Genomic DNA, 26,768 nt, shown 5'->3' on the forward strand with positions numbered 1-26,768 from the left:
TTACCAAACTGATGTCTCATAGAACACTGTTCTGAGAGAATGTTAATAGATTGTGTTTTAAAGTAAGGAGCGGTGGTGGTAGTAGTGGGGGGGGGGGTGCATTCTGTGGGGGGTCTTCTTCCCCCTGCTCTGTTTTTTTCCAAGCCTCTCATGATTTAGAAGTCTTCCCTATTTATTTTTCTTCCAAGAAAAATAAATGCTTGTTATAATTTGTTGAAAATGCTTCATAACAGAGTTCTCTGCTTAGAGTCACAATGTATGGACGCATATTCAAAGCTCTGAGATATAGTGCCATAAATAAATCTCTTTAATTTTGTTTAACCTGGTATATCCCAAACTGATTTGACCAGGGAACAGTTTTCTACATGGAAAACACTTTAGCATCCTACAGACACAGTTTTGGGAACTGCTCTCAAAACAAACAAACAAACAAACAAACAAACAAAAAGCTGGAAGAAATTGTCACATGGAAAAAATGTGTAAGATAATCTAGTCTAACACAGCATTTTTAAATGTGAAAAAAATTGAGAGGTTAATCAAATTGTTCCCCTTTCCATAGCTGATAAGTATCTGAAAGAGTGGGACCCTTATCTCCTGATTATCAGTCCATTGCTCCTTTTCTAGCAGGTTCCCTCCTGTGACACTAGTCCCAGGAAAATCAAACAGCTTTAAGGAATAATCCTGTCATTTGGAGTACAGCATTTGTATCTTATACATTTTTTTAGTATTTTGTTATATCTGAAAAGTGAATGTTTTTCAGCATGAGATTTGTTGCGTTGTTTCAAACAATGTATTGTGAAAATCTTTATACACTCAAAAAGATATAAAAAATAATATAATGAAAATCAGAATACGCATCACCCAGCTTAAGAAAAAGCATCACCAGTAGAGTTGAAACCCTTTGTCTATCCTTCTATGATTAAAGCTCCCTCCAGAGTAACCACTCTCCTAGATTTGGTGTTTATGATTCTTATGCATTTATTTATACTTTTGCTACATATGTATGTGTCTTTAAACAGCACACACCACTTCTTTTCATGTTTTAAAATTTTATATCAATGGTACGTATTCTTGTCCAATTTTTAAAAATTCAGTGTTATAGTTACAAATCATCCATGTTGTGACATGTGACTCTAGGTCACTTATTTTTTTCACTATCGTATAACATGCCATTTAATAAATATGCCTTGATTTATTTATCCATTCTGCTGTTTATGGACATTTAGGCTATTTCCAGGTTTTGGCTCACAGGGCTATTATGATCATTCATTTGTAGATATTCTTATGTGACTATTGCTATTGTGTATATATCTAGAAGAGAATCATTCCATCACAGGGTGTGAGAATCTTCACCTTTGGGAGATATCGTCAAATTGCTCTGCAAAATGGTTTACTAACTTATACTCCCACCAGCAGTGTATCAAGGTTTCAGATGTATTGCATTAATTGGCCTTGGAATAAAATGCTCCCCATGGGGATGCATCTCTGATTCTTTTCACTGGAAAATAAACTCCATTTCTCGAAATTTCTTGACAGCTAACTTCTCAGGAACACATGTCCTTGTTTCTGTGTGTAAATGAGGGGGTTGGTCTAGATAATCTCTAAGATTCCTTCCAGTTTGACAATCTGAGGCTCCATGATTTATTCATTAAGTGAGAGCATCTGAAGCAAAACCTCAGTTTTTGGCTACATTGCAATAATTATTTTAGGAACAGATAACAAGGTTCAGTACCAATGAAATGTGTGTCTTCTCTCTTAGTGCCATGCTGTCAGGTAGAAAGTCAGTGCTGTGAGAGAGGGGGGCCCATCATTTCATGTTAGTTTGGGTTGGACAGAGGAATCTATAGCCCATGGGAAGGGGGTCTTCTTCCCCCTGCTCTGTTTTTTTCCAAGCCTCTCATGATTTAGAAGTCTTCCCTATTTATTTTTCTTCCAAGAATAATAAATGCTTGTTATAAAATACATACATTTATGTACATGTATGTTTATATATATATATATATATATACATACATAGTTGTGTGTGTACATATATATACATACACAAAGTATATAAATCAAAGGGAGACTCTCCCTCACACAACTCTCCAGAGTAGTGTTACTGAACAGTTTTGTGTATCCTTGCAGGCTTTCTTTCTATGCATATACACATGTAGATTTTTTACAAAAGCTTTTTGCATAATTGTTGTTCTATTAGACATATTATTCCTAACTTATTTTCTTTTATCTAAAATATATATCTTCAATGTCTGTTCAAATCATTGTATATAGATCCACCTATTTATTTTTAACAGCTGTATAATATTTCATTTTGTGAGTGGCTCCAATAATAGGTAAGATTTGAGTACTTGCTAGGTATCAGAAACTATGAATTAACTCCTTGTAACAAGGCTACAAGGTAGGCCTCTTTGTTATCCCTATTCTACAGGTGCAGGAATTGAAGCACAATAAGGTCAGGGAGCTTATCCAAATCTGTGCTGATAAATAGTGGAGCCAGGATGCAAACCTGAATGTCCTGGCTCAGAGCCCACACCATTACCTGTCATGCTGTGCCACCTCTCTGACACAGTCCACTTAACCAGTCCCCTGTTAATAGACATTTGAGTCGATTACAGAGTTTTGCTATTGCAAACAATGCTGCAGCAGCTACCCTCATCCATTTCTGCAAGTATTTCTCTAGGATAGGTTCCTCGACTTCTCTAGTTTTATAGGCAGAAAGAACTTATTGATTCATTAAAAAAAATTTACTGAGTTCTAAGGCACTGGAGAAGCTCAGAAGCTAGGACAGTTGACCAGAATTTTACTTCTCAGATGTCCTAGGAAAGTCATGTAAATATTCCGTAGGGTTTGCCAGCTGGGTGGTACCCCAGACCTCAGACTCACTGCCTTCTCTAAGCTGCTTGTATCTTTGCCTGAGTAAGGCATGAGTGAGTCAGTTCTTGGGCTCCCATCTGGTGGCCCATAGCCAAAAAAATCTCTGCTTGCTAAGGTTAGTGACTACAATGCCTCAGGGCCCGTGTTCTAGAATACAGAGGCAGAATAGTGTAACAGTGACAAATTTGTATTCTTGGACACACCTGCCTGGATACAAATCCCAGCTTCTCACCGCATATTCACAATATCACTCTGAAGCACTTACTTACTGCCTCTGTTCCTCTGTGTTCTTAGCTGCACAATGGAAACAATAGAAACCACTTAATAGGGTTATTGTGAAGATTAAAGAACTTGGTGTATGTAGACTGATTAATTATGTAAAACATGGAATACAATAAGTTTTAACTGTTATTATTTATTTGGGCTATGAAAAAACTGTGACACTAATGATTACATAAAACAGTTGAAGAAGTCCATGACATTTTGGTGAGGAGTGGGGAAGGGAGGGAGGAAGTAGCTGTTAAATAGCTAATATATTGACATGGTACAAAAGGATATTCAGTAAAAACTACATCTCTTGTTGGTGGGCTTTTGTGGGTGTGGGTAATTATTCTATTTTTCAACCCAAGCAGTGAATATATGGGAATTTACTTTATAATAATTCTATATATTTTATACATATGCTTTATGTATTTTCTGCAGGTATGTTTTTAAAACTGAGAGAAAATCCCACAGGAACGGAGGGAATTCTCCCACCCCTGTCTAGTAGCCATCTGTCTCCCTTCTCCAAAAGTAATCAATATTAACAGATTCTTTTGTATACTTTTATTGCATATAATTTTTTGCATACATAAGCACATATTTTTCTTTTGGTTTTACACAAATGTAAACTAATTACCTTATTTTTTTCTACTTTTCTTTTTACTTAAAATTATGTCCCAAGAGATTATTCCATTTTGGCACATAAAGAGTTCTTAATTATGTTTTTAACAGCTGTATAGAATTCCATTATATGGATATGCCATTATTTATTTAACTAGTCCCCTAGTAATGGACATTTAGGTTGTTTGCATTTTTTTTTTTTTTGGCTATTTCAAGGCTTGCTTCAAATGCTAGCATTCTGTATACATCATTTTACACAAAATACAAATAAATATGTGTATCCAAAGCATTTTTCTTCATGCCTCCTGGGATTTTTACCTACAAAGTTGAGAAACTGTATGCTTACCTAATTGGAGTTTAATTCCATAAATCAAGTCAGGAAACATTCACTGAGTGAATGCTCTGTACCCGGCACTGCCTTAAAAAATATGTGGGATATAAATAAATATCAGGCATGGATCTTATCTTCCATGAGCCAATAATTTTACTTTCGTGTTGGAATCCTTGTATTTCCCATATGTTTTTAAAGCTTTTATCTCTGCCCAAGAGAAATAATTTCTCCCATCTTAATCTTCCTGAAAGGGTGTATGTGTGGTTTTGAAAACCAAGAAGGGCATTCCTAGTAGCAAAAAGCCACAATTTGGTATCTAGCAGGATCCCTAGGGGAGAGCACAGAAGAGTCAGTTCCACCCCCAAAGCATCCTTCACACTACTCCATGTGTACAAATCACCTTAGCTCAAAACCATCTCTTCCATAAATACATCCTAAATCCCTCCAACTTAAGGCGAACACTTCTTCCTCTGTGACCTCTCAAGACATGATTTCTGTGTCCCACATAAGGTATGAATCATTTTTTCCCTTAAGTTATACTTTTAAAAAATGTGTCTTATTTCCTACACTTGACCATCTGGGGACTAAGATTCCTCTCCAATTCCTCACAGCCTCTGCAAATTAAAAAGAAAAATAGGAAGAGAATCAGTAAGTACAGGTGGTAATGTGGGACATCATGAAGACAAATAGGCAGAAATAAGAATCTTTGTGCAGAACAAAGAGCACTGGTCAGGAGTCAGGTGCCCTGGTTCACTTGTGTCTCAGCATCTTAATCTCTCAGATAGGATCATAATCCTTCCTGGGCCATCCTTACCAGGTTGCATTAAGGATCAAGAAAGACAATAGAAGGCTACAAAAGCATGTTATACAAGTACAGGGGGTGCTAGCATTTTCTTTTTTTTTTTTAAGGGAATGCTAGCATTTTGATGTGTGACAACTTTTTTTATTTTTAAAAATTTATTTATTTTGAGAGAGAGAGAGAGAGAGAGAGAGACGGAGAGCACAAGCAGGGGAGAGGGCAGAGAGAATCCCAAGCAGGCTCCATACCACCAGTGCAAAGCCTGATGATGCAGTACTCAAATCCAAAAACCATGAGATTATGACCTGAGCTGAAACCAAGAGTCAGATGCTCAACTGACTGAGCCACCCAGGCACCCCAATGTTTGACAACTCTTAAACATTAACGTTTTACAGGTTAGCAAACCAAGATCTAGAGAGGTGAAATGACTTGAGGTCACAAGTGGCAAAGTCTGGAAACAGCAGAGGATAGTCAAGGTAGGACTAGAAGGAGTTTATTCCTTCTCTGCCTATACTGGGATTAGACTATCTGAATTCTCTGACTCCTGTGTTTGTTTTATTTTTGTTTTGTGAAGCATCAACCTGATATCAGGTCAGAAGAGGAATAAGAAGGAAGGAAGTTAATCTGCAGAGAGGTGAACCTCAAAAGAGACAAAGATAGTTCATGAAAGAAGAAATAGAACTGGCCACTAAAAGTATAGGAAAAAAGTTAAGCATCTTTAGTAATTAATGAAATATGGAGTACTCCTTAAGATGCCATCTTCTCTTAAAAAATTGGCAAAGATGTTTTAAAAATAAGAATACTCACTGTTGGCAAGTATGCTGGGAAACTGGCACTCTCATCCATTGCTGGTATTAGTATAAAGTGATCTATTTTTTTCTAGGGCAATTTAGAAGTATGCATCACAAACCTGAAATTGGTTCATACCCTTTGGTCCAGGAAGTTTTCCTTCTAGGAAAATATCCTAAGGAAAGAATCACAAATAAGCACAAGGCTGTTCATTGCAGTGTGACTTATGTCTAATTATTAAAATTATGGTATATCCATTCAATTGAATAAGATACAATGATTACAGCTAACATTTATTGAGCAGTGTACTATTGCCAGGGACTCTACTAAGTTATTTAAATACATTATTAATTTTAATAATTAGAATAACTACGACGGCAATGTCATTGTCATCTCCAGCTTGCAGTTGGGAATACCGAAGCTCAGAGAGAGGTTAACTCATCCCAGGCCACACTGCTATTAAGTTGAATAGTGTGGATCTGAATTTAGGTCTGTATGATGCCAAAGCCCATGGCCTCAACCATAGTGCTCTATCACCTTTGCAGTCATTAGAAATCATGTTTTAGAGGAATAGTGACATTCTAAAATGATCATGATATAAGGGCATCTGGGTGGCTCAGTCTGTTAAGCATCCAACTTCGGCTCAGGTCATGAACTCACCATTCATGGGTTCAAGACCCGCATCGGGCTCTGTGCTGAGAGCTTAGAGCCTGGAGCCTGCTTCCGATTCTGTGTCTCCCTCTCTCTCTGCCCCTCCCCCGCTTACACTCTGTCTGTCTCTCTCTCTCTCTCAAGAATAAATAAACATTGGAGCGCCTGGGTGGCTCAGTCAGTTGAGTTTCCGACTTTGGCTCAGGTCATGATCTCATGGTCTGTGAGTTCGAGCCCCCTGTTGGGCTATGTGCTGACAGCTCAGAGCCTGGAGCCTGCTACAGATTCTGTGTCTCCCTCTCTCTCTGACCCTCCCCTGTTCATGTTCTGTCTCTCTGTGTCTCAAAAATAAATAAACATTAAAAAAAGAATAAATAAACATAAAAAATTTTTAAATGATCATGATATAAATGATAAATGAAAAAAGCACAATTCAAAATGATATATATCATATGATGGCAATTGGATATGTATGGATATATTTTTTCATAGAAAAACTACTATGAGGCTTCATACCTATTAGTTATTTCTGGGTGGTAGTGTTATAGGTTATTTTAATTTTCATCCTTATGATGTTTTTTGTATTTTCCAGTTTTTCTGTAAAGAATATGCATTATTTGTGTAATCAGCAAAAATAAAAATGTTGATATAAAAAGAGGTCTGAAAGCAAGCATTTTGTAGCCTTCATGCTTGTGACACATCTATAGTAATTATTTTTTATCTGTTGTTTTATCTGTTTTCTGTCGGTGTCAGATGAGAGGGGAGCCATATTTTCAACCATTCTTTGGAGAATCTCTTTGGGGATGAGGAGCTATATAGCTGTGTAATCTCTAGAGACTTTGACTACAATTAAGTGTCCTTTTGACCTTAAATTCTTGCATCTTTGTGATCTGTAACAGTCCCCAATCTTGGACCATGGGCCCCTGAGGAGGAGGGAAGGGCACTCAATGCAAGAGTCCACAGATATTTAAATGTATAAGTGCTTTTTCTTACTCTGTGAGTGCTAAAAGTATAGCTACTATTGTAGGTATGAGTGGGTGAAGTGAGATTCTTTTTTTAATCTTTCTTAAGAAGGGGCCCTTAAACATAAAATGTTGGGAACCACTGAAATAGAGACTAAAAATGGTGGCTATTTAATCATCAACCTCAGGAATCAAAGATGCTTATGTCCTGCCCTTTTGATCAGGGTTTTCATGTCTTTGCCCAACACTAAAAGATAGGACTTTTAGCAGTTCCAAGCATTGTCTTTGTTACCCATTCTCATCACACTTGTGTACATTCCTTGTGTACATCTAACTTTTTCACTCATATCTTCCTGTTCTCAGCTTAGCTCCTGACATCTAAAGCTGAATATGTCTGAAGCATGGCTTATTATGGAACACTGCCCAAGCATAGCTTATTATGGAGCACTGCCTTCATCCCCCACCCTACCAAATTTGCTCCTCCTCCAGTCTTCCCTCTCTTGCTGTTGGTAACGTTATCTACCTAGCTCCCAAATTAGAAACTTTTCACTCCTTCACTTCCTTCACCCTTTACATCCAATTGATCACCGAACCCAATGTATTTTACCTCTTCAGTGTATCTCTTAATCCATGCTCTCTACTCCATCTTCCCTGCAACTGCTTGCCTATTATAACAGCTCTTTAATGGATTCTTCCCCTAGGAGAATCACTCCAAAAGGCAGCCAGAGGGCTCTTTCTAAAATGCAAATCTGGTCCAGTCACTCCCCTGCTTAAAATCTTCTGTTCCTCCCTATTATCTACAAGATAAAGCCTAGAATTCTCTGCTTGTCATTCAAGGCATGACCCAATCTGGCCACAGCCTCATTTTTCAGACTCGTCTACTGCTCCCCACAAGGCACCTACCTTGTACTCTGGTCACACCATACATTTCATTTTGTGCTTTTTGGAATTATTATTATTATTTTTTTTATCTCTCCTGCCTAATGACGATCTGATTTCTCTCTCATGGCTCAACTCACGTGTATTTCCTCTAGGGAGACTTTTCCTGACCTGACCAGGTAGAACTCACCTTACCTATCCCTTCACTCCATCCTATAAATACTTCACCATTAATGCAAGTAACACTTTATGACTTGATTTTTTTCTAGGTCTGTTCTTTCTGTGTGTGAACTCCTCAGGGATAGGCACCATGTCTTTTTCATCTCTGAGCCTCCTAAACTTTAGCCAAATGGAACTTACTGTTCTCTGAACATTCTATGCTTTTTTGTGATATCCACCTTTACAGAGGTACATTCCTCCACTGGGGAGACCCTTCTCTCTTACTCCCCTTCTCTGCATACACAAACATCTACTTGTCCTTTGAGAGTCATCTCAAATGCAATTTCTCTGAAATCTTTGCACATTCTTAGAGTTATTTGTCCCCAAGTCTGTGCTCACCAAGCCTTCTGGTCAAATCTCGATTATAACACTTGCCACATAAGCATTTTATGAGCTTATATGACTGCCTCCTCCCACTCTGCAACCTCCCCGACCCTCTTCCCCAGGCTCTGAGATCTCAGATAGCTAATCATCTTAGTGTCTCTAGCATAAAGCATAATAGATGAACAATAAATACTTCTTTGGTCAATAATTAAATAAAGCTTCTTATGGTACATGGTGGCCTGGGAAAAACTATTGGGTAGACCGGTAAGCTTTAATACTTATTTACATAACTGGTCAAGGTACCCTTGGGTAAGTGTTGGGTTCATAAGCCTTTTCTAAGTCTTGACTCTAAATCTGTCCTTGTTACTTTTCCAGGTGCTTATGGTCAACAGTTGGTGCACTGCCCATTCTCTCCCCCCATGAGCCTTGGTTCTGATGCAACCTATGGTCATGCAGGGATGCCCTTACACCCTTCCTCGATGTCATGAATGGCGGGCAGCTGACCAGTTCCATAACAGCAGCAGCCTCCGTAGCACCTGCCTCCAGCCTCAGGTAAGAGGCTGATAGCAAAAGAAAGTCCTGTGGAGAAAGGGTAGACACAGGATCTGTGTGTGTTCTTGTGGGTGTCCATGCTTCCTAAGGCTATGGGACACTCTCTATATACATGAATCTGTTTGGAGGGCATGGGACCTCCTTCTGACTCATCCCTTATCAGTCATGAAGCTTTTTTAAAAATAAAGTTTATTTATTTTGAGAAAGAGAGAGAGACACCACGTGGGGGCAGGGGAGGGGCAGAGAGAGAGTAATGAGAGAGAATCCCAAGCAGACTCCTCAGTGTCAGTGCTGAGCTCAATGTGAAGCTTGAACCCACAAAGTGTGAGATCATGACCTGAGCCAAAATCAAGAGTCAGATGCTCAATCAAGTGAGTCACTGAGGAGCTCCCTTGAAGCCTTTTATAGGGGGCATGGTGCAAAGAAATGTGTTGGTCTGGGTAAGTGAAAGTGCCAAGAATGGCTGAGGGAGACTAGTTTCATGTTAACCTCCCAAGGGAAGTCCCAGAAGAGTGTAACCCTTCAGGGTATCACCTAGGACAAGGCATGATCTTCCTTTGCTTTAACTTCTTTATGTCATACTTCATGTTCTGCACCTGAAGAATATTCTCTCTCCTTCCATGGGCTCTTCCTCTCAAGCCTTTAGTCTTACAGCTCCTGGCAGAATCCCTGTAGCTTCATAGCTGTCTCTCCTTTCTCTCTCCTCCCCTAGGAGTGGAATGGTGGTACTGTGTGTTCCTGCCTATATATGTTGGTAGATGGGCAGAGGATGTATGAGAGGTAGTAATCCCAAGAGGATAGCCCCCTTCACTGACAATGAGGGAGGTCCATGGGAAAGTTGACTGGACAAGGGGGAAGCATAAACATATTTTGGCTTGTCCTACAATGCTTTGAGGTCCAGAGGCCATAAGGGTGTGAAAAAGTACTATGTCTCCTAGTATCTCACAGATGGGCTGTGGTGCTGAGTCACTGCTGGGGGTGCAGACAGCAGCTAAATATACAGGGAGGAAGGGAGGAAGGAAGGAGGGAGAACGGCAGCAGGGATGGAAAATGTGGGTGCTGGGGAGTCCATTTTGAAGAGAATAATGAGGAAAAGTCCAGAGAGGCATAACATCCAGGTCTTCCTGAGCTGTCTTCCCACATCTAACCAGAGAGAAATTGCTGCCTCTAACATATTCTCAGGCAAGTGCCAACTTAGAGTTCCCCAGTGTACCTACCCCTTTCCCAGACTGGGACTGCCATAGGGTCAAGGGATTGAGAAGTCTGGACCCTTCCAAAAGGCTTGCCCTGCACATTTGTCCACCCCCTCCAAATTTCACCACCTAGACAGAGGGACCTAGGGCTTCATTTTGTGATTGAGAATGGTGAGAGCCACCCCTCTCCTCTGCCACTGTCCACTTTCTTCTCTCCCTTTCCTATGGCCCTGACTTTGTCTTAAAGTTTCAAGAGATAAGGAGAGAGCCCTCTGGGGAGTGGAGTGAGAAACAAACATCTTGGCTACAAAAGCCAGAAGTAGAAGGCCATTGGTAGCAAAAAATGTTGTTATTCATTATTTGCCTATTGTGTACCTGGCTGTGCTAGGGGTACTTGTGAGTATAAGGGGGGACTCGGAGGGGAGAACAGGGTGAGGGAGTATAGTAAGGGGGCCAAGTGAGGATTTAGGAAACTAAGAAGAAGTCTGAAGAGAATGAAACCTAATATGGGTGGAGCCAAGTTCATCATGGGCACTTCCCTCAGAACCAGGACAACTTGGTTGTAGCTGAGTTACAAGGAGCCATTTCTAACTCTCAATCTAGGGGATTCTGTGAAACTGGCTTGAGCCCAATTATCCCAGCATAAGCAAAGCTGTGACTCAGAACTAGAGCCTGCTCTTGGCCTGCCATCCCCTGCCATCCCCCATCCACCCAGAATGGCTCCACCCCAGACCCCCAGAAAGGGTCAGGCAGCTGCTCCAACTATTCCTGTAGGTGGGCCTCAGCATGGAAACAATGTGGAACTGTGGAAAGCCCAGAAGACTCTGTGGGAGATTAATGAGGATAGGAACAGAACACTTTTTGGTAAAAATGAAGTGTTTTCCCTCAGTGCTGAAGAGTGGGGGCCTAGCTTGGGAATGTTAACCTTTCCCCCAGGCAAGTCTGCTGGAAAGAGAGAAGAGTGACCACTTCCAGAAGGGACCCTACCCCACAGACCAGTGGCCCAGGACAGCACAAGTACGGCACAGGAGCCTCCCTGGCACTGGATCCCTGTACAGAGCTTCTGAGTTCCATTTTGCCTTCTCCCTCCCCTGCAGAGGTTCAAGGGGATGCCCATAGAAAAATCTATTTCCCCCTAACCGTAGAGTGCAGTGAGAGGTCTGAGGAGGTGGATAATGACTCTCCCTTCACTCCTCTCTGCCTCTCAAAGGTAAGGTAGAGCACCCCCTTGTTTTCATAGTGGGCTCAGATGAATCTTCTGCTGTTCAACTTCCTGATCCTGCCATCCTGTGGCTCTGTCCCCAGGTGTGCCACACACATTCCTCACTGCTTCTGAGGACACTTACTTAGTTAAAGACAAGGCTTATTTCCAAGCCCATCCTTCTGCCAGGCCTTGGGGAAAATAGCTTACCAGAGGTTTGTCACCAAAGTGGTCTGATCCTTTACTCCACCTCAGGGGAGGGGTGGGCCTGGACGCAGTGAGTCCTTTGTGTCTTCCATAGAAAATGAAAATAAATCAAGAGAAACTATCCTCTGCATACCCTTCCTCAACACCATGGAATGTCCAGTTCCACTCCCGCAATCCTTGCCAGCCTGGGAGGGCTTTCCTGGCCCCGGTGTGGTGGGCTCAGATGGGAGTGAGCTGGAATTCCCCAGGGACAAAGCTCTGATTCACCAGCTGAGCCCTGACATAGCCGCCCCCTCTGGATTCCTGGGGGGTCAGTAAACAAACAGGGTGACAGCTCCCACCTCCTGACCTGGTTCAGCTCTGCCAGCCTTCCCTGAGGGAGCCTGCTTAGAGCCTGTCAGGATTCTGCCTGTGGCTCATCAGACACTGATTCTGGAAGCAAGCTGAAGGATAATCATGGAGCTGCCTAATGCTGCAGTGGAGTTCCCAGGCAGCACAGGTAGGGTCAGCTCATGGGAACATAGGGTGACTGACTTCAGAACTTTGCCCTTGAGCCTGGTTGCTCCCTCACTTCCTTTCAGTGTGTGGCTGTGAGCTGTGGTTTTAATGGGATGATTGTTTTCTTAAATTGTTGGAAGAGTCTTGTGTGGGAAGGAAGTATGGTTTGGGGGGAAAGGGAGACTAGAAGAGTGTCATCCACCAACAGAACTATGTTCTTTCTACAAAAGGCAAGCTGGTATACATGTGGGCAGACAGGTGGGTTTCCCAAGTCTGGGATTGAGCAGCACGGGCTGAGATTTCCTCGTCCATACTCCCCTTCCCTCAATTCCCTTCTGCCTTTGGCTGGGCAGTCCTGGCAGTATGCTAGAGGTGGCTAACTTATTTAGCACAACCCTCATTCCCCCAAACCTTGTAATTCCCTGCAGGGTGAAGAAGTGATGGGCTCTGAGCTTTAGGGCTCAAGGGAAGCCTTTGGTAGGATCTATGACTGGTCCTCTTGGCTGCTGACTCTGGTCAGCGTCCTTTGGAGATCAGGGTCAAAAATATGGCTTTAGTTCTCTCTCAACACATGGAAGATGAACAGTACTCTTTAGGACTATTTCCAGGCTTTCCGACTGGTGGAAAATGCATGTGGGGAAGAGGGAGAGGGGGCACCAAGGCCTGGATTCATTTGAGAAGTAGGACATCTATTACTGATATCTTTCCCTGGCTGGTCTACTCTCTCTCCCTGAATCTTTTGAGGCAGCCCCTCAGCTTTCTTTTCTTTTTCAGTGTGGGACACTGAGGTTGAGCCTACAGCTTACCTTGAATGCTGTGTTTGCCAGTGTTTGGGCAATTCTGAGCTGCTCTTATCTAAGGAAAATACTTCCAGAATCCCATCTGGGCAATAGTCTTGGCAGAATTTACAGTAATAATCCACCCCCAAACATACCCTGGGACATGCGCTTCTCTCTCCTTGTTCACATTTGTCCCATCCTTGGCTTGGTGCAGACCAGGGTGTGGCATACTCTGGGGATTGCAGAATGTCTATGTTTCTGTCCAGGTTAGAGTTGCTGCTACTGCCCCTGCGCCTCCTCAGGATGGTGCTGGACTTTCCTGCCTAAGCCCAAACCTATTCAACGGGTCTGTTGGTGCCGCTGGACCCCTCGAACCACGAGCCATGAATCTGTGTTGGAATGAAATTAAAAAAAAGTCTCACAACCTCCGGTAAGGCCTGGCCCCTAGAAACAGGAGCCTTAGGCAAATGGCTGGGGCTGTGTTGGGCTCCTTTGGTGCTTCAACTTGTCATTCTCCTCTCAGCCTGTGTCAGCCTTATCATCCACTTCTCATCATCTCATCAGCTTCATCATCTACTTCTCCACTTCCTTCTCTGGACCCTGGGAAGAGACCCTGGAAAGGACCCTGGGTCAGAAGTCAAGAGGCTTTGATTTGAGCCTAAGTTGTTTTTTTTTTTTTAATATTTATTTATTTATTTATTTATTTATTTTGAGAGAGAGAGAGAGAGAGAGAGAGAGAGAGAGAGAATCTCAAGCAGGCTACACGCTGTCAGCACAGAGCTTCACAAGAGGCTCGATCTCATGAAGCTTGAGATTATGACCTGAGCCCATATCAAGAGTCCCATGCTTAACCGACTTAGCCACCCAAGGCCCCCCTGAGCTTCATTTTAAAGTAGTTGTGTCACCTTGGATACGTGGTTTAAGTTATCTGAATTTTACTCTCTTTTTTTTTTAAAACAAAAACAAAAATGAGTGAATGAACTTTCCTAACTACTTCACAGTGTTGTAAGGATTCTTATAAGATATGAAAATGCTTTCTGAACTTAAAAGCACTCATGTATAAATGAAGGATATGTGTGCTCCTTCCTCCTCTTCTTCTCATAACTGTCCTTCCTCCATCTCAGTAGATATTATCTGCTCTCTTTCCCATCCTTTTATGCCTTCTACTCCCATCCATTGGTTATCAGCCCACTTATTCCTCCCCAAACTGAAGGCAAATCTGTACGAGCATGAAGGCAATTCCTATATCAGTTGTCCCTCTTCTCCCTACCCTTCTGTATAACGTACCCCCACACTTTTCCTCTCCACTCCCTATTACCAAAACCCAAACCCCTGGCTTTTGGTAGGCTTTGGCTGGAATGAGACAGTGTAGAGAAGTTGAAAGAATGCAGGCTCTGGGGTCAAATGAACCTGAGTTCAAATCATAGCTCTACCAGTGATTTAACTGTGTGACCTTGGGCAAATTACTTAACCTTCTTAGGCAATAGTAGTACCTACCTCATAAGGTCACTGCTCTGAGAATTAGTGGAAGTAGTGACTTAGGTCAGGGTTTGGTCCAGGTAGTAGGGAAGTAATGAATAGTTATTATTGTCAGCTAGGGGGAATGGGCTTGATAGCTGTACCTAGGCTGGCCTCTAGCTTCCTACCACTTGGTCCTCAGTTCATGGTTCATTTGTGGGGGATGGCTTACAGAGATGATTATAGTGTATGCATCTTTCTCCTTCCATATGTCAAATCTCTAGCCTCTGGTGCTGTCATCCTTTGGGACCCTTGGGCTACGTATATTTGTATGTGTCCTCACACAAGGGAGCACCCATGTTCAGTCACCTCATTTGCCCTTTCACTTACTGTATCCTCTTCCTACTCAGAGGTCAGGCTCTGAGAAGCCTCTGTTGATGAGTAGTTTGGCATGGTTTGAGTTCCTCAAGGGCAAGAGGGTAACCAGACAGCTGTCACCCCTAATGCCCTTGTTCAGTTTCCTCCCCTTCCCAGCTTGATGCTGGGCAAGCAACTGAATTAGCTGATATCCACACTATCACACCTCCCCACTCATGGACCTACCCATTGGTTTTAGTACTGTACTCCATGCAAAGGTACATTGGGAACATCTGTGGATGGGTAAGATGGAGGGCTCTGGGCCTCCTCCTACTTCAACCAGAGCAGCTCCTCTTTAATCTGTTTTATATATATTAAAGTTCTACGTAAGTGTTTGGGGAAAAAGTGTTTTGCCACTTAAAAAGAAGGTTGAAAATCACTAGTCTTTTGCATTGTGTGCAGTGCTCGCCTAGAGGCCTTCTCAGACCACAGTGGGAAGCTTCAGCTCCCTCTCCAAGAGATTATTGACTGGCTCAGCCAGAAAGATGAGGAATTGTCAGCTCAGCTGCCCCTGCAAGGGGATGTGGCTCTGGTGCAACAGGAGAAGGAGACACATGCGGTAGGTTTGAACTATGGAGGCTGTGGCGTGTCACCTCTCAGCTGGGAAGGGAGTTTTTCTGCAGTGTTCTGACAGATGAGCACCTAACCTCTGCTTAGACATCTGAAGTAACAGGAGGCTGGATACAGTTTTACTGGGTTTTGGATAGCCCGCTACCAGAGTAAGTCAAACCTTTTCTCCCTGGCCCTTTCATCAAATACTGACCTCTCTTAAAATCCTGCCCTGATTTTCAGTGGGGACATGGAAAAATGAACATAATATAATGTTAAGTGAAAAAAAACATAGGATACAAAAACTATATACAGGTGGATCTCAGTTGTACAAAAACAAATATAGACGTGTGTACATGTATACACACATACGAAAACATAAGAATGAACTATATCACAAAGCCCCCAATGGTCAACTCTAGGTGATGAAATTAAAGTTCTTTTTAATTTTTCTTCTTCATGCTTTTCTGAAGTTTCTAAGATTTCTGTGACATATATTACCTCTTATAATCAGAAATTAACAACAGATATTTCTTAAAAATGAATACAGAATGCAGTAGGAGAAATAATTATGTGACATGGTAGAGGTGTTAGCTAAGACTACAATGGCAATCACATTGCGATATAAATGTACCAAATCAATATGTTGTATATCTTAAACTTACACAATCTTCTGTGTCAATTATATACCAATTTAAAAAGTGGAAACAGAATGGAATACAGTACAGCAAAAAAATAAACTATAACTGAATGCCACAGCATGGATTACTCTTAAAAACAGTATGTTTAGTGAAAAAAAGCCAGGTAAAAAAAGAGTACATACTGCATAATACCATTTATGCAAAGTGTTCAAAAATGGGCAAGACTAATCAGTGGTATTACAAGTCAGGATACTGGTTACCTAAGGGGAAGGGGTGATATAGTGACCAGAAGGGGCCCTTGAGTATACCTGCTGGGATGCTGGTGGAGTTCTGTTTCTTGATCTCAGTGCTGGTTACAGACATGGAATTACTTTATGGAAATTCACCGAGCTGTACACTTTTGATTTGTGTACGCTTCTCTATATTTTGACAAAAATTTTAATTAAAATTATGATATAAATCCTGCCTGTCTGGTTTTGATTTCTCTAAAGCCCCTTACTGGGGAATTTCTGGGTCTTCCAGAGAACCAAGATTTTCAACACCAAATCCTTACATTTCTCTCTACCTTGTGGCATATACAGACCCATTTCATACTAAATAGATCTCCCTATGTCAGAGTCACTCTTCTGCTTATAGAGAGGACTGCAGCTCTTTATGTCTGGGTAGCCCAAAGATGCATGATAATGCTAAAGGATCAAGTTGCACTAAGGAGAAGAAAGGTTGTCAATTGCAGAATAGAATTTGAAGCAGTTGAAAGACTTTACTTCCCTGTTGACCATGTTGCTAAACTTCATAGGCCTTTATGGAAGATGTCAAGTCTCGGGGCCCTTATATCTACTCTGTTCTGGAGTCAGCTCAGGCCTTCCTGTCCCAGCACCCATTTGAGGAATTAGAGGAGCCTCATTCTGAGAGCAAAGGTGGGTAGTCTTCCTCTCTTTTACCTTCTTCTTGAACTGCTAAACACCTTCCTTCCTTCCCCAAACTCAGTTTCTCAGCTATTATCTAGGAGAATAATTTTCTCTTAAGAGTCCAAAGTTGGGAAGGAGCAAGGTTCATACTGCAAGAAAAAGCAAAGAGAACAAAAGAAAAAAAGAAAGAAAAAGAAAAAAGAAAAAACAAAGAGAACAGAACATGGAGCAGGGAAGACCAATGGGTGGCCCAAAGCTGTATGTGACTATGTGGAGCATCATGTGTGGCGTTCTAATGAGACATAAAAAAGAAAAAACAAAAGACTCAAATGCATTGAGCTGACTCTGAATAAAAGTAGTAGTATGTCCTTTAAAAACGTACTCCTTTAAAGAAAAATAAAATAAAATAAAATAAAATAAAATAAAATAAAATAAAATAAAATAAAAAGTGTACTCCTTTATTCCGACATAGAGAGACATGCAGTGATGTTCTAATCAATGAGACAATAAAAAATCTTTTTTAAATCTAAAAGGTGATGACATTTCAGGAGAAAATTTATTGTGGGTCTTTATTGTGGTGACTTCTGGCCCCTTTCCTCAGTAGAGTAGGCCACTCTAGGTCTAGGTTCAAATAAGGGAGCAGGGTGGGATTCTTGGGGTAGCCCAGCAAGCCCTCTTCAGAAGGAGTTCTCAACCTTTCAAGACCGGCTATGAATAGCCTGGAAGGATCCGTTGTTAACTGAACTCTTTGTTAAAGCTGTTGACTCTCTCCGTTTACTTCCAGCCCCTCAGTAGGAGGCTATTAGTCAATTTACTATCCAATGGGCCTCAGATAGGACAAGTTCAAAAGAGAGCAGGATAGTTCCAATTAACCTGGAGTTTTGGGGGTCTGAATCTACTTCTGAAGGGAGTTCCAGGGGAGGATGAAGAAACCTACAATTTAGGAGCCTAGATAGAAAAGCTGGGAAAGTTCTGCTAACCTCTCCTAGGCATAAAATACTTCCTTTCTTTGGATGGAAGTGGGCAGCAGACACTAATGCAAAATGGCATTCCAGGGTCATGTGCATAGGACTCTGGATGATTTACCTCACCGTGCCTCTTAAAATATTTTACTCACTGGGGTGCCTGGATGGCTCAGTCGGTTGAGCGTCCAACTTCAGCTCAGGTCATGATCTCACACTCCGTGAGTTTGAGCCCTGCGTCGGGCTCTGTGCTGACAGCTCAGAGCCTGGAGCCCGCTTCAGATTCTGTGTCTACCTCTCTCTCTTCCCCTCCCCGGCTCATGCTCTGTCTCTGTCTCAAAAATAAATAAAAACATTTTTAAAAAATTAAAAAAATAAAATATTTTACTCACTGTTTACCTTGCCCATTTTTTTAAGAATATGAAGAAATCGTCTTAGCAGGTGGAAAGTAGCAACATGGTCTCTTGACTGTGGTGTTGGATCCATGAACCTACATGTGTGATAAATCGCATAGAACTAAATATACACATAGGGGCACATGAACATTTTACAGAGGTATATCTTTGCCTCTGTCTTTTCCATGGCTGCCCCTGCCAGGTTGGCCTGACCTGGCTTCCTGCTTGCTCTTACAGATACTTCTCCCAGACAGCGGATCCAGAACCTTAGCCGCTTTGTGTGGAAGCAGGCAACGGTGGCCAGTGAACTATGGGAGAAGCTGACAGCCCGCTGTGTCGACCAGCACCGCCACATTGAGCACACTCTGGAGCAGCTGTTGGAGATCCAAGGGGCAATGGAGGAATTAAGCAATACTCTGACCCAGGCTGAGGGAGTCCGAGCCACTTGGGAGCCCATTGGGGATCTCTTCATTGATTCACTCCCTGAGCACATCCAGGCTCTTAAGGTATACAGGCCCCCTAACCTGGCTAAAGTCCACCCTGAAACCTGACACTCCTCCCAGACCATGTCCCTGCTACTGAAGCTTCATTGTTGTCCCAGGTTGTAACTGAGCCTTTTCCAGTTTATGTGCTGGATTTTGGGGCTGGTTTAGCTGGAGTCTCCTCTGTCCTTTTACTGTCTTCTCTTTCCCTGGTGTTTTCTGAGAGTAAAAAATGAAGAGGATAAGGACAGTGGCCCCCCTCACCTTCATCCAAATGGCCTAATAGCAAGCACCTGGATCGTGCTATTGAAACAAAAGTCTGGGTGAAGAAGGAGGAGTTGAGATGAATGACTAATGTTTCCTCTTACCTACTTTCTCTTTGCTGTGGGACTTGGGTCCTGGTTCTATAGCTATTCAAAGAAGAATTCTCCCCTATGAAAGATGGAGTGAAATTGGTGAATGATCTGGCCCATCAACTTGCCATTTCTGATGTACACTTGTCAATGGAGAATTCCCGCGCCCTGGAGCAGATCAATGTTCGGTGGAAACAGCTACAGGTAGAAGAGAAGCCTGGAGTGAGCCAATGGAAAGAGCTTTGATATAACTAGGCTTGGGAGAATCTTCTTCTGGCCAAAAGAAAGTGAAGGGGCATTAAAGTGGGATGGGACCTCCATGGGGAAAGAATAGTAGAGCATTTGGGGCCAGGGAACAGTCTTCTCAACCTCTAAGCTGCAGGACATAATTGAAATGAAGATTTGAGAGGGGGCTGTGTAAATGTGGACATTTAGGGTCAGATAATAAGTGACTGTGGCCTGTAATTAAGAATGCTCTTCTCTGACCCTTGGGAGTGATGTGGAAGCACTAGGAGTTAGGTGATCATGGAAGGATCTAGAGCCAGAGACGAGTTAGCCTGTGAAGGACTTCACAAAGATTTCTGGAGGTGCCTGGAAATCTCACACTAAATATCTGGAATGAATTCACTCTGCCTCTTTCCATAGGTGTCAGTTGGTGAGAGGCTTAAGCAGCTCCAGGATGCCCACCGGGACTTTGGGCCTGGGTCACAGCATTTCCTCTCCTGTACGTGAGACAAACTAGACTTCACTTAGCAGAACCACAGATACTTTACAAGAGAGTCTACTCATGTCCCTTGGGGGTCTGGTAGGAGCCCAATATATCTTGGAATCCAAGAAGCAGTAAGGATAAAGCAGTGCAGTATAGTGGAAGAAAGGACAGGGTCTCAAATCAGAGAGACCTGGATCTGAGCCACTGCTCCTTGACTTAATAGCTGTGCAAGCCTGAAGAAAATAGCTTAACCTTTCTGAACATCAATTTTCCCATATGAAAAAAGAAGAGAAAATATTACCTAACCCATAGGGTTATGGGAATATTAAATAACTTGAAATTTTCAACAATATTTATTGAGGACCTAATGTGGGCCAGGTAGTGTTCCAGGCACTGGAGCTACATCAGTGAGAACAAAACAGACAAGTCTTTAGACTTATAGAGCTTCTACACTAGTAAGGGAAGCCAGAACATAAACAAATAAGTAAAATCTATATAAGGTAAATTGGTGACAAGTGCTGTGGGAAAAAAAAATAAAGCAGGGAAGGCATGAAAAGGCAGTGCTGGACTTAATGAGGGAGGCATTGCAATTTTGAATAAGGTAGTCAGGAAAGGCTTCACTGAGAGCTCTCGGAACAGAAACCTCAAGGAGACAAGGGAATGAGCCATGGGGATAATTGAGGGAAGAGCACACCAGGCACAGGGAACAGCAACTTCAAGGACCTCAAGGCAGGGGCATGCCTGAGGAACAGGAAGGAGGCAGGTGTAGAAGTAATATGGAGAGGAGAAAGCGGGAGATCAAAAAGGGTAGCAGGAAGCCAGAGCACCGAAGGCCTTGTAGGCTATGGTAGGAACTTGGGATTTTACTCTGAATGGAATTGAGAACCTTTGGAGGGGTTTGAGCAGAAGGGCGACATTGTAATAATCCAGGTAAGGGATTATGGTGACCCAGGTCAGGGTGGTAGCAGTGGGGATGGTGAGGATATACAGATGTGAAAATTAGATATGTACACAAAGCATTTGGCAAAGTATCTGGCTCATAGTAGGAACTCAATAAATGTTAATGGCAGTTAGAACTATTGCTATTAAATAATCACTGGCATGCAGCTATACCTATAGAGGGCTCTTGTATCCAGGGAAACTGAAGTGAGGAGGTTTGCCAGGTGACTTAGCCTCTCAAACATCTGGAAGATAAAGACATGGAGCAGAGAAGGGCATCCTTTTCCAGAATTCCTCACCAGAGAGAAATGGGCAATACCATTCCCCATTGTCCCATAGGACTGAGAAGCTTGCCCTTCTGGGGGAAAGTTTTTGAGTCCCATGAGGAAAGTAGTCCACTTCATATCTCTAGCAGCACTGCAGCTGAATGGATAGAAATGGCAGGCTGACCAGGGAAGAGATCATCAAGGTGGCTGAGGCCAGATATTCCTCTTCATGCCCTTGCCACATCATTGACACATGAGGGTATCGGTGACAATTTCTTCTTCCCTTGCCCTAATATCGGTGAGAGAAGTACGTTTATTAGTCTTGCCCCACCTTCAGGGGCTATTAAGAGCTGGTAATGCAAGTCAGACATCCCTGTTTTGGACTTAACCACCTATTTGGGAGGATAGAGCAGGGGAGTCAACAGGAGCCTAAAAAGTATTAGTGGCCAACTTCTTTCTCTTTCTCTTCTTTACCAGCCTCTGTGCAGGTTCCCTGGGAAAGAGCAATTTCACCCAATAAAGTTCCCTACTACATCAAGTGAGTGACCATCTGAATTAGAAGTGGGTCATTCACCTGCCCACCCTCCTCCCTTGCCTATCCTTTTTTTCTCCCTGTCACTGTTACTCCTTATCTGTTGGGATTCCTCCATCCAGTCCAGTTTTTCCTCCTACTCATCTCAAGAGCTCAAGATTCTGCCTGGGGAAGGGTGCTTTGGGATATTAATGGTCCACCCTCGGATCCTGAAGTTCCTTGCATCCAAACTATCACTGAGTGAAGCGCATATGTGTGTGGGGAGGGTGGGGGGTGGTGTGGACCCCGGTATTATTGATGCTTTTGTTTGTAGCCACCAGGCTCAGACCACTTGCTGGGACCATCCCAAGATGACTGAGTTATACCAAACCCTGGGTAAGAATTCAGAGTTCCTGTATAGGATGGAGATCTATATAGCTGCCTTTTTCCTGTAAGAACAGAAGGGAATTCCATTCAACAAACAGATGGGGGTAGAAGGGAGCACCTTGTCATTTACCCAGTGGCCTTTCTTCCTTTCCCCTCTGCACCTCCCTCAACTGGAGGCTCTACATTCCTCCTAGACCATTTACCATCACATTAGGGAATTATTCTTACAGACCTGCTTTGAAAGACACTGTCCAGGCAATGATGAATATGACTTCCGTGTGCCTTAGTTTTGGCTACTAAGAGATTCACCATTAAGGTTGCAAATTTTATCCATGCTGATGCATGTGAATATAGCTCATTCACTTTCTTTGCTGTAGAGTGTTCCATTTTATATACAACAGCTTCTTCATCCAGTCTACTGTTGATGGACTTTTGGATTGTCTATAGTTTGGAACTAGTAAGGACAGTGCTGCTAACCTCTTGTACATGTCTTCTGGTGCATATGTGCACGTTTTTCGTCTAAAGGTATAACATCATTTCAGTGTGTTGTGAACAGACTAGGAAATTTGAAAGTGCAACAGATCCTTTGCAAGAATCATATTCAATATTAATTTTTTTATGTTTTTACCTTATCAAAAATCTAGTAAGGTATTATCTCCTGAAATATTGTGATTCAGTTATTTATACATGCACACATAGGGTGCACATATTGGACGGTGATATCAAATGAATGTCTTACTGTGCATCTTGGTCAATAAATGCTTGAAAATCACTGCTCTAGGATATGTAGCCAGATGTGTTGTGGGATATGTGAATGTTCAATTTTACTAGGTACTGACAAGTTGTTTTCTGAGGTGGTTGTATCAATTTATACTTCCACCAGCAGGTCCTTATTTATCCACATCTTTTCTAACACTTTCTGTTTCTTTTTTTTTTTTTTTTTTTTTTTTGCCAATCAAGTGGGTGTAATATGGTATCTTGTGGTTTTAATTTGCATTTCCCTGATCTGAGTGTGCCTCTTTCCATTCTTTGTAGCTGATCTGAACAACATTAAGTTCTCAGCTTACCGCACTGCCATGAAGCTACGCAGAGTCCAGAAGGCGCTGCGTTGTAAGTTTCCCATCTCACTTCCCCGCAGCCTTCACCCTACTCCCACTCTTCCTCATCTGCTAGCTGTTTTCCACTTTGATTCCACCTTGGCCAGGGTTGTTGATTGGCTTGTCTCCAAAAGCTGGAGTATGCTGGTTGTGGGCACCTGCTCTTTCCAGGGGCTTTCCATTGTTTCCAAGCCCCAGACTTGTTTCTAAATTAACCCATAACTATCCTCCTCCTTGTCCCTTCCCTGCCCTACATGGATAATCAAGCAACTGTTTTGTGGCAGGAAGTAGTCCAGCCCAAGGTTTGGAGCCATCAGGGGCTTGTGTTCTTTTGCCATCTTGGAGTTGGTTATTGAATGTAGCAGAACTATTGAAGCAAGTGCCAGTGGTTAGGGGACAATGTGGCTATAGATAAAATGTGCTTTCTGGCCTTTCTTAGGAAGACTATCCATTCAGTCTTCCTGGCCCAGGCATGTCTGACTAGGCTGGTTCCATCATTCCAGATAATAGAAAGTCCTCTTGAGGCATGTCACATTTACCCAGACATACCTGAGCCTTCATAACTGGTATCTAGGGTCTCAGAACAAGGTTCATGAACAAACCTGTTTGCTGTTGAAATGTGTGTAAAGACAGAGAAACGTAAAATGAGATTTGACTCCTTGGGAGTTAATACAACAAAGGAGGTGAATTTATTCACATCCTACCATCTTCTTGAAACTGATGCCAAAGAACATATGGGTATATACATGTTTGGGGTTAATTTCCAGGGCCTTTCACTGCCATCCCCCTCTTCAGGATGAGGATCTTGGTGAAGGGCAATCTTGTATCATACTTATAAATGGATGGTCTGGAGATTCAGTCAAATTTGGTGATGCCAGTGGTGTTATCTTCTCATGTAGTCCTAGGAGTTCTACTTTTGGCTACTCTCCCTCTCTTTTCCTTCCCAGTGGACCTGGTAACTTTAACCACAGCCCTGGAGATCTTCAATGAGCATGATCTGCAGGCCAGTGAGCAAGTGATGGATGTGGTAGAGGTCATTCACTGCCTGACGGCCTTATATGAACGGCTGGAGGAGGAAAGAGGCATCCTGGTCAATGTGCCACTCTGTGTGGACATGAGCCTCAACTGGCTCCTCAATGTTTTTGATAGGTAAGGGCCTGTACCCCCCCCCCCCCAGAAGCCTCCAGGATGAAATCCAATGGGATATCTGAAGTGGGCATTGTGAGAAGGGGTCACTCCCACAGTGGACTTGGACTTAGCTCAACTTGGGGCATGGTTGGCACAGAGCCCTGCTGGGATAAAGTCTGTCAGAGAAATTAATGCCAAGATGTTAACCCTTTACATATATTCATGTTCTCAGTCTCTTCTCTTAAACCTAGTGGTCGCAGTGGAAAGATGCGGGCGTTGTCCTTTAAGACCGGCATTGCATGCCTGTGTGGCACTGAAGTAAAGGAAAAATTGCAATGTGAGTACAACTCCAAAGTCTGAAGTGGAGTTGGGTGGAGGGAGAGGCATGATAGGAGGAGGAAGGGTGAAAATAAGCAGAAGGTAGGTCTTATGACTCAGCAGAGCACTACTCAGGCTACATTCTAACGGTGGTCCAGGCTAATACAAAAACCCACAACAGTCAAAGGCTAAGATGGGTCTAAGACCTGTTATTATTTCCAGTGTTACTCCAAGGATTTTGACTTCTTCTGACCTAATATAATTAGTTGACTAAGCTCTGAGTTGGCTTCCTGGGGTATCCAAGGGCCTGACTTCCTAGTGCTATTTTCCTGTGGCCTATCAGGCTCAGCCCTCCCCTAGTCTGAATCTCAAGCCATGTCACACATTCTACTAAAGACATCCCATGTGATTACATGGGCAGGGCACAAAAATCCCCAGTATCTGGTAGGTGAATAGTATGCATTTCTGTAGTTTTTAACCTCTCTGGTTTATACTACCTTTGCTTTCCCCTCCATCCTCCATCTTCTGTATGGCTTTTTGTACTTTTCTGCAGCAGCAGTGTTAGTTGTCAAGTGCTTAATGTGTGTTGACCGTTGTGCTAAATGTGGTGAGTACAAGGTCCAATCAGACATGGTCCCTGCCTTAGGTTGTTGACAGTCCAGAGGAAGAGATAGAAGTACACAGAAAGCATTTTTGAAAGTGTTAATTAGAATAATCTGAATGGCAAAGGATATGTGCTATATCAGATCACAGAAGATGGATGACAGTGGCCTGGGAAAACTTTAAAGGGAAGGAGACATAGCAAAGCATGAGAAATTATTTATTTCTCCCAATATTCCTTTGAGAAGGAATGGATACTAATTATTTCTTCTCAATTTTCAAGTGAGGAAACTGCAGCATAGAGAGGTTCATTACTTATCCAAGGTCTTACAAGCTAGCCAGTAATGGACCCAGAACTAAAATCCAGGCCATATGCCTTCCACTTCTGAGTATTTTCTAAGCCATTGGTGATGTATGAGACAGACAAGAACCGTTGAAGGAGCTTTGCTAAGATTGCGGTAGCATGGGGGTAGTTCTCACAGGGCAGATATAGCCCATGTTCGAATATAAGTACCATAGTCTATTGCACACATTAGACTATGTTCTATTAGACCATAGTCAATTAGGTGATCATCTCCTATTTGTGGATGATCCATGTCAGTGTTTGTTTCCATTTGTGTGGAGAGTTGAGAGTTTACTGTAGTGTCAAATGACATGAGCTATGTGAACAGGAGGGGACTCATGATCAGGCACACCTAAACTCCACACCCCTTCATCTTGCTTCTTGAGAATCTGTTTTCCCAGCAGTGCCATATCTGTGTCTGGCACTGGTCTGACATGCAGCCCGCTCTCTGTCTTCATCTCTCTCTCTCTCTCTCTCTCTCTCTCTGATGCTCTCTCTCTCTTTGTGTCTGTCTTGCTTTTTCTCTCTGAACACAGAGATTGCTCTTTTTATAAATCATGGGCTTCTAGAAGATCAGGGATAGATCTTTAGGTATTCCAGTTTCAAAAGTCATTAGCTAAGTCTATGTACTCTTTCCTTGTCTTCCTTTTCTTCTCCTTTTCCTCACACCATTCTCTGGCATTCCTGCATCGGGGTTGGCCATGACTTATGGTGGGGCCAGCAGACCTCTTCAGCCAAGTAGCCAATTCAGGCAGCCAGTGTGACCAGCGCCACCTCGGTGTCCTGCTTCATGAGGCTATTCAGGTGCCCCGTCAGCTGGGGGAAGTGGCAGCCTTTGGGGGCAGCAACGTGGAGCCCAGTGTCCGTAGTTGCTTCCGTTTTGTGAGTATGGGACTGGGTAGGGATGATGAGAGGGAAGGTGGGAGGAAGGGAGGGAGAACTACGAGTGAGGCTTTCAATCTGAACTACTCAGATGTAAAGGAGTTTCTTCAGAACAACAAAATAGAGGGTTCTCTGGGATTTTAAGTCCAGAGTCCTACTGGGGAGAGTGCCAGCTCAACTAGGACAAGGCAGTAGGTGGACACCTCTGTAGAATAGGCCATAGGCCACCCCAGGCCTTGCTGGTTCTCCTGTCCCTGTGAGGGGTACCATTCTAGGAACACTT

The 26,768-nt window shown here is 42.7% G+C and overlaps 1 protein-coding gene across 6 annotated transcripts in view; it reads left to right on the forward strand.

The window, feature by feature from the left end:
* The window catches only part of DRP2 (dystrophin related protein 2), a 100,192-nt gene that overhangs the window by 60,518 nt on the left and 12,906 nt on the right, over positions 1-26,768 (forward strand). For 3 of the 6 annotated variants that reach the window (XM_019824066.3, XM_006943864.5, XM_019824067.3), the window contains exons 2-14: positions 9,086-9,262; positions 13,407-13,570; positions 15,418-15,574; positions 17,002-17,122; positions 18,708-18,976; positions 19,363-19,509; positions 19,951-20,029; positions 21,697-21,757; positions 22,065-22,126; positions 23,153-23,227; positions 24,162-24,363; positions 24,594-24,679; positions 26,328-26,485. In XM_019824066.3, the coding sequence (XP_019679625.1) occupies positions 9,146-9,262; positions 13,407-13,570; positions 15,418-15,574; positions 17,002-17,122; positions 18,708-18,976; positions 19,363-19,509; positions 19,951-20,029; positions 21,697-21,757; positions 22,065-22,126; positions 23,153-23,227; positions 24,162-24,363; positions 24,594-24,679; positions 26,328-26,485 (1,698 nt within the window). In that variant the 5' untranslated portion in view covers positions 9,086-9,145. Of the gene's footprint in view, positions 1-9,085; positions 9,263-12,232; positions 12,363-13,406; positions 13,571-15,417; positions 15,575-17,001; positions 17,123-18,707; positions 18,977-19,362; positions 19,510-19,950; positions 20,030-21,696; positions 21,758-22,064; positions 22,127-23,152; positions 23,228-24,161; positions 24,364-24,593; positions 24,680-26,327; positions 26,486-26,768 lie in introns of those variants that run through there. The other 3 variants (XM_006943863.4, XM_045050562.1, XM_023248877.2) reach the window with 3 other exon arrangements.

The sequence above is a fragment of the Felis catus genome, chromosome X (assembly GCF_018350175.1).
Source record: "Felis catus isolate Fca126 chromosome X, F.catus_Fca126_mat1.0, whole genome shotgun sequence".
Lineage (NCBI taxonomy): Eukaryota > Metazoa > Chordata > Mammalia > Carnivora > Felidae > Felis > Felis catus.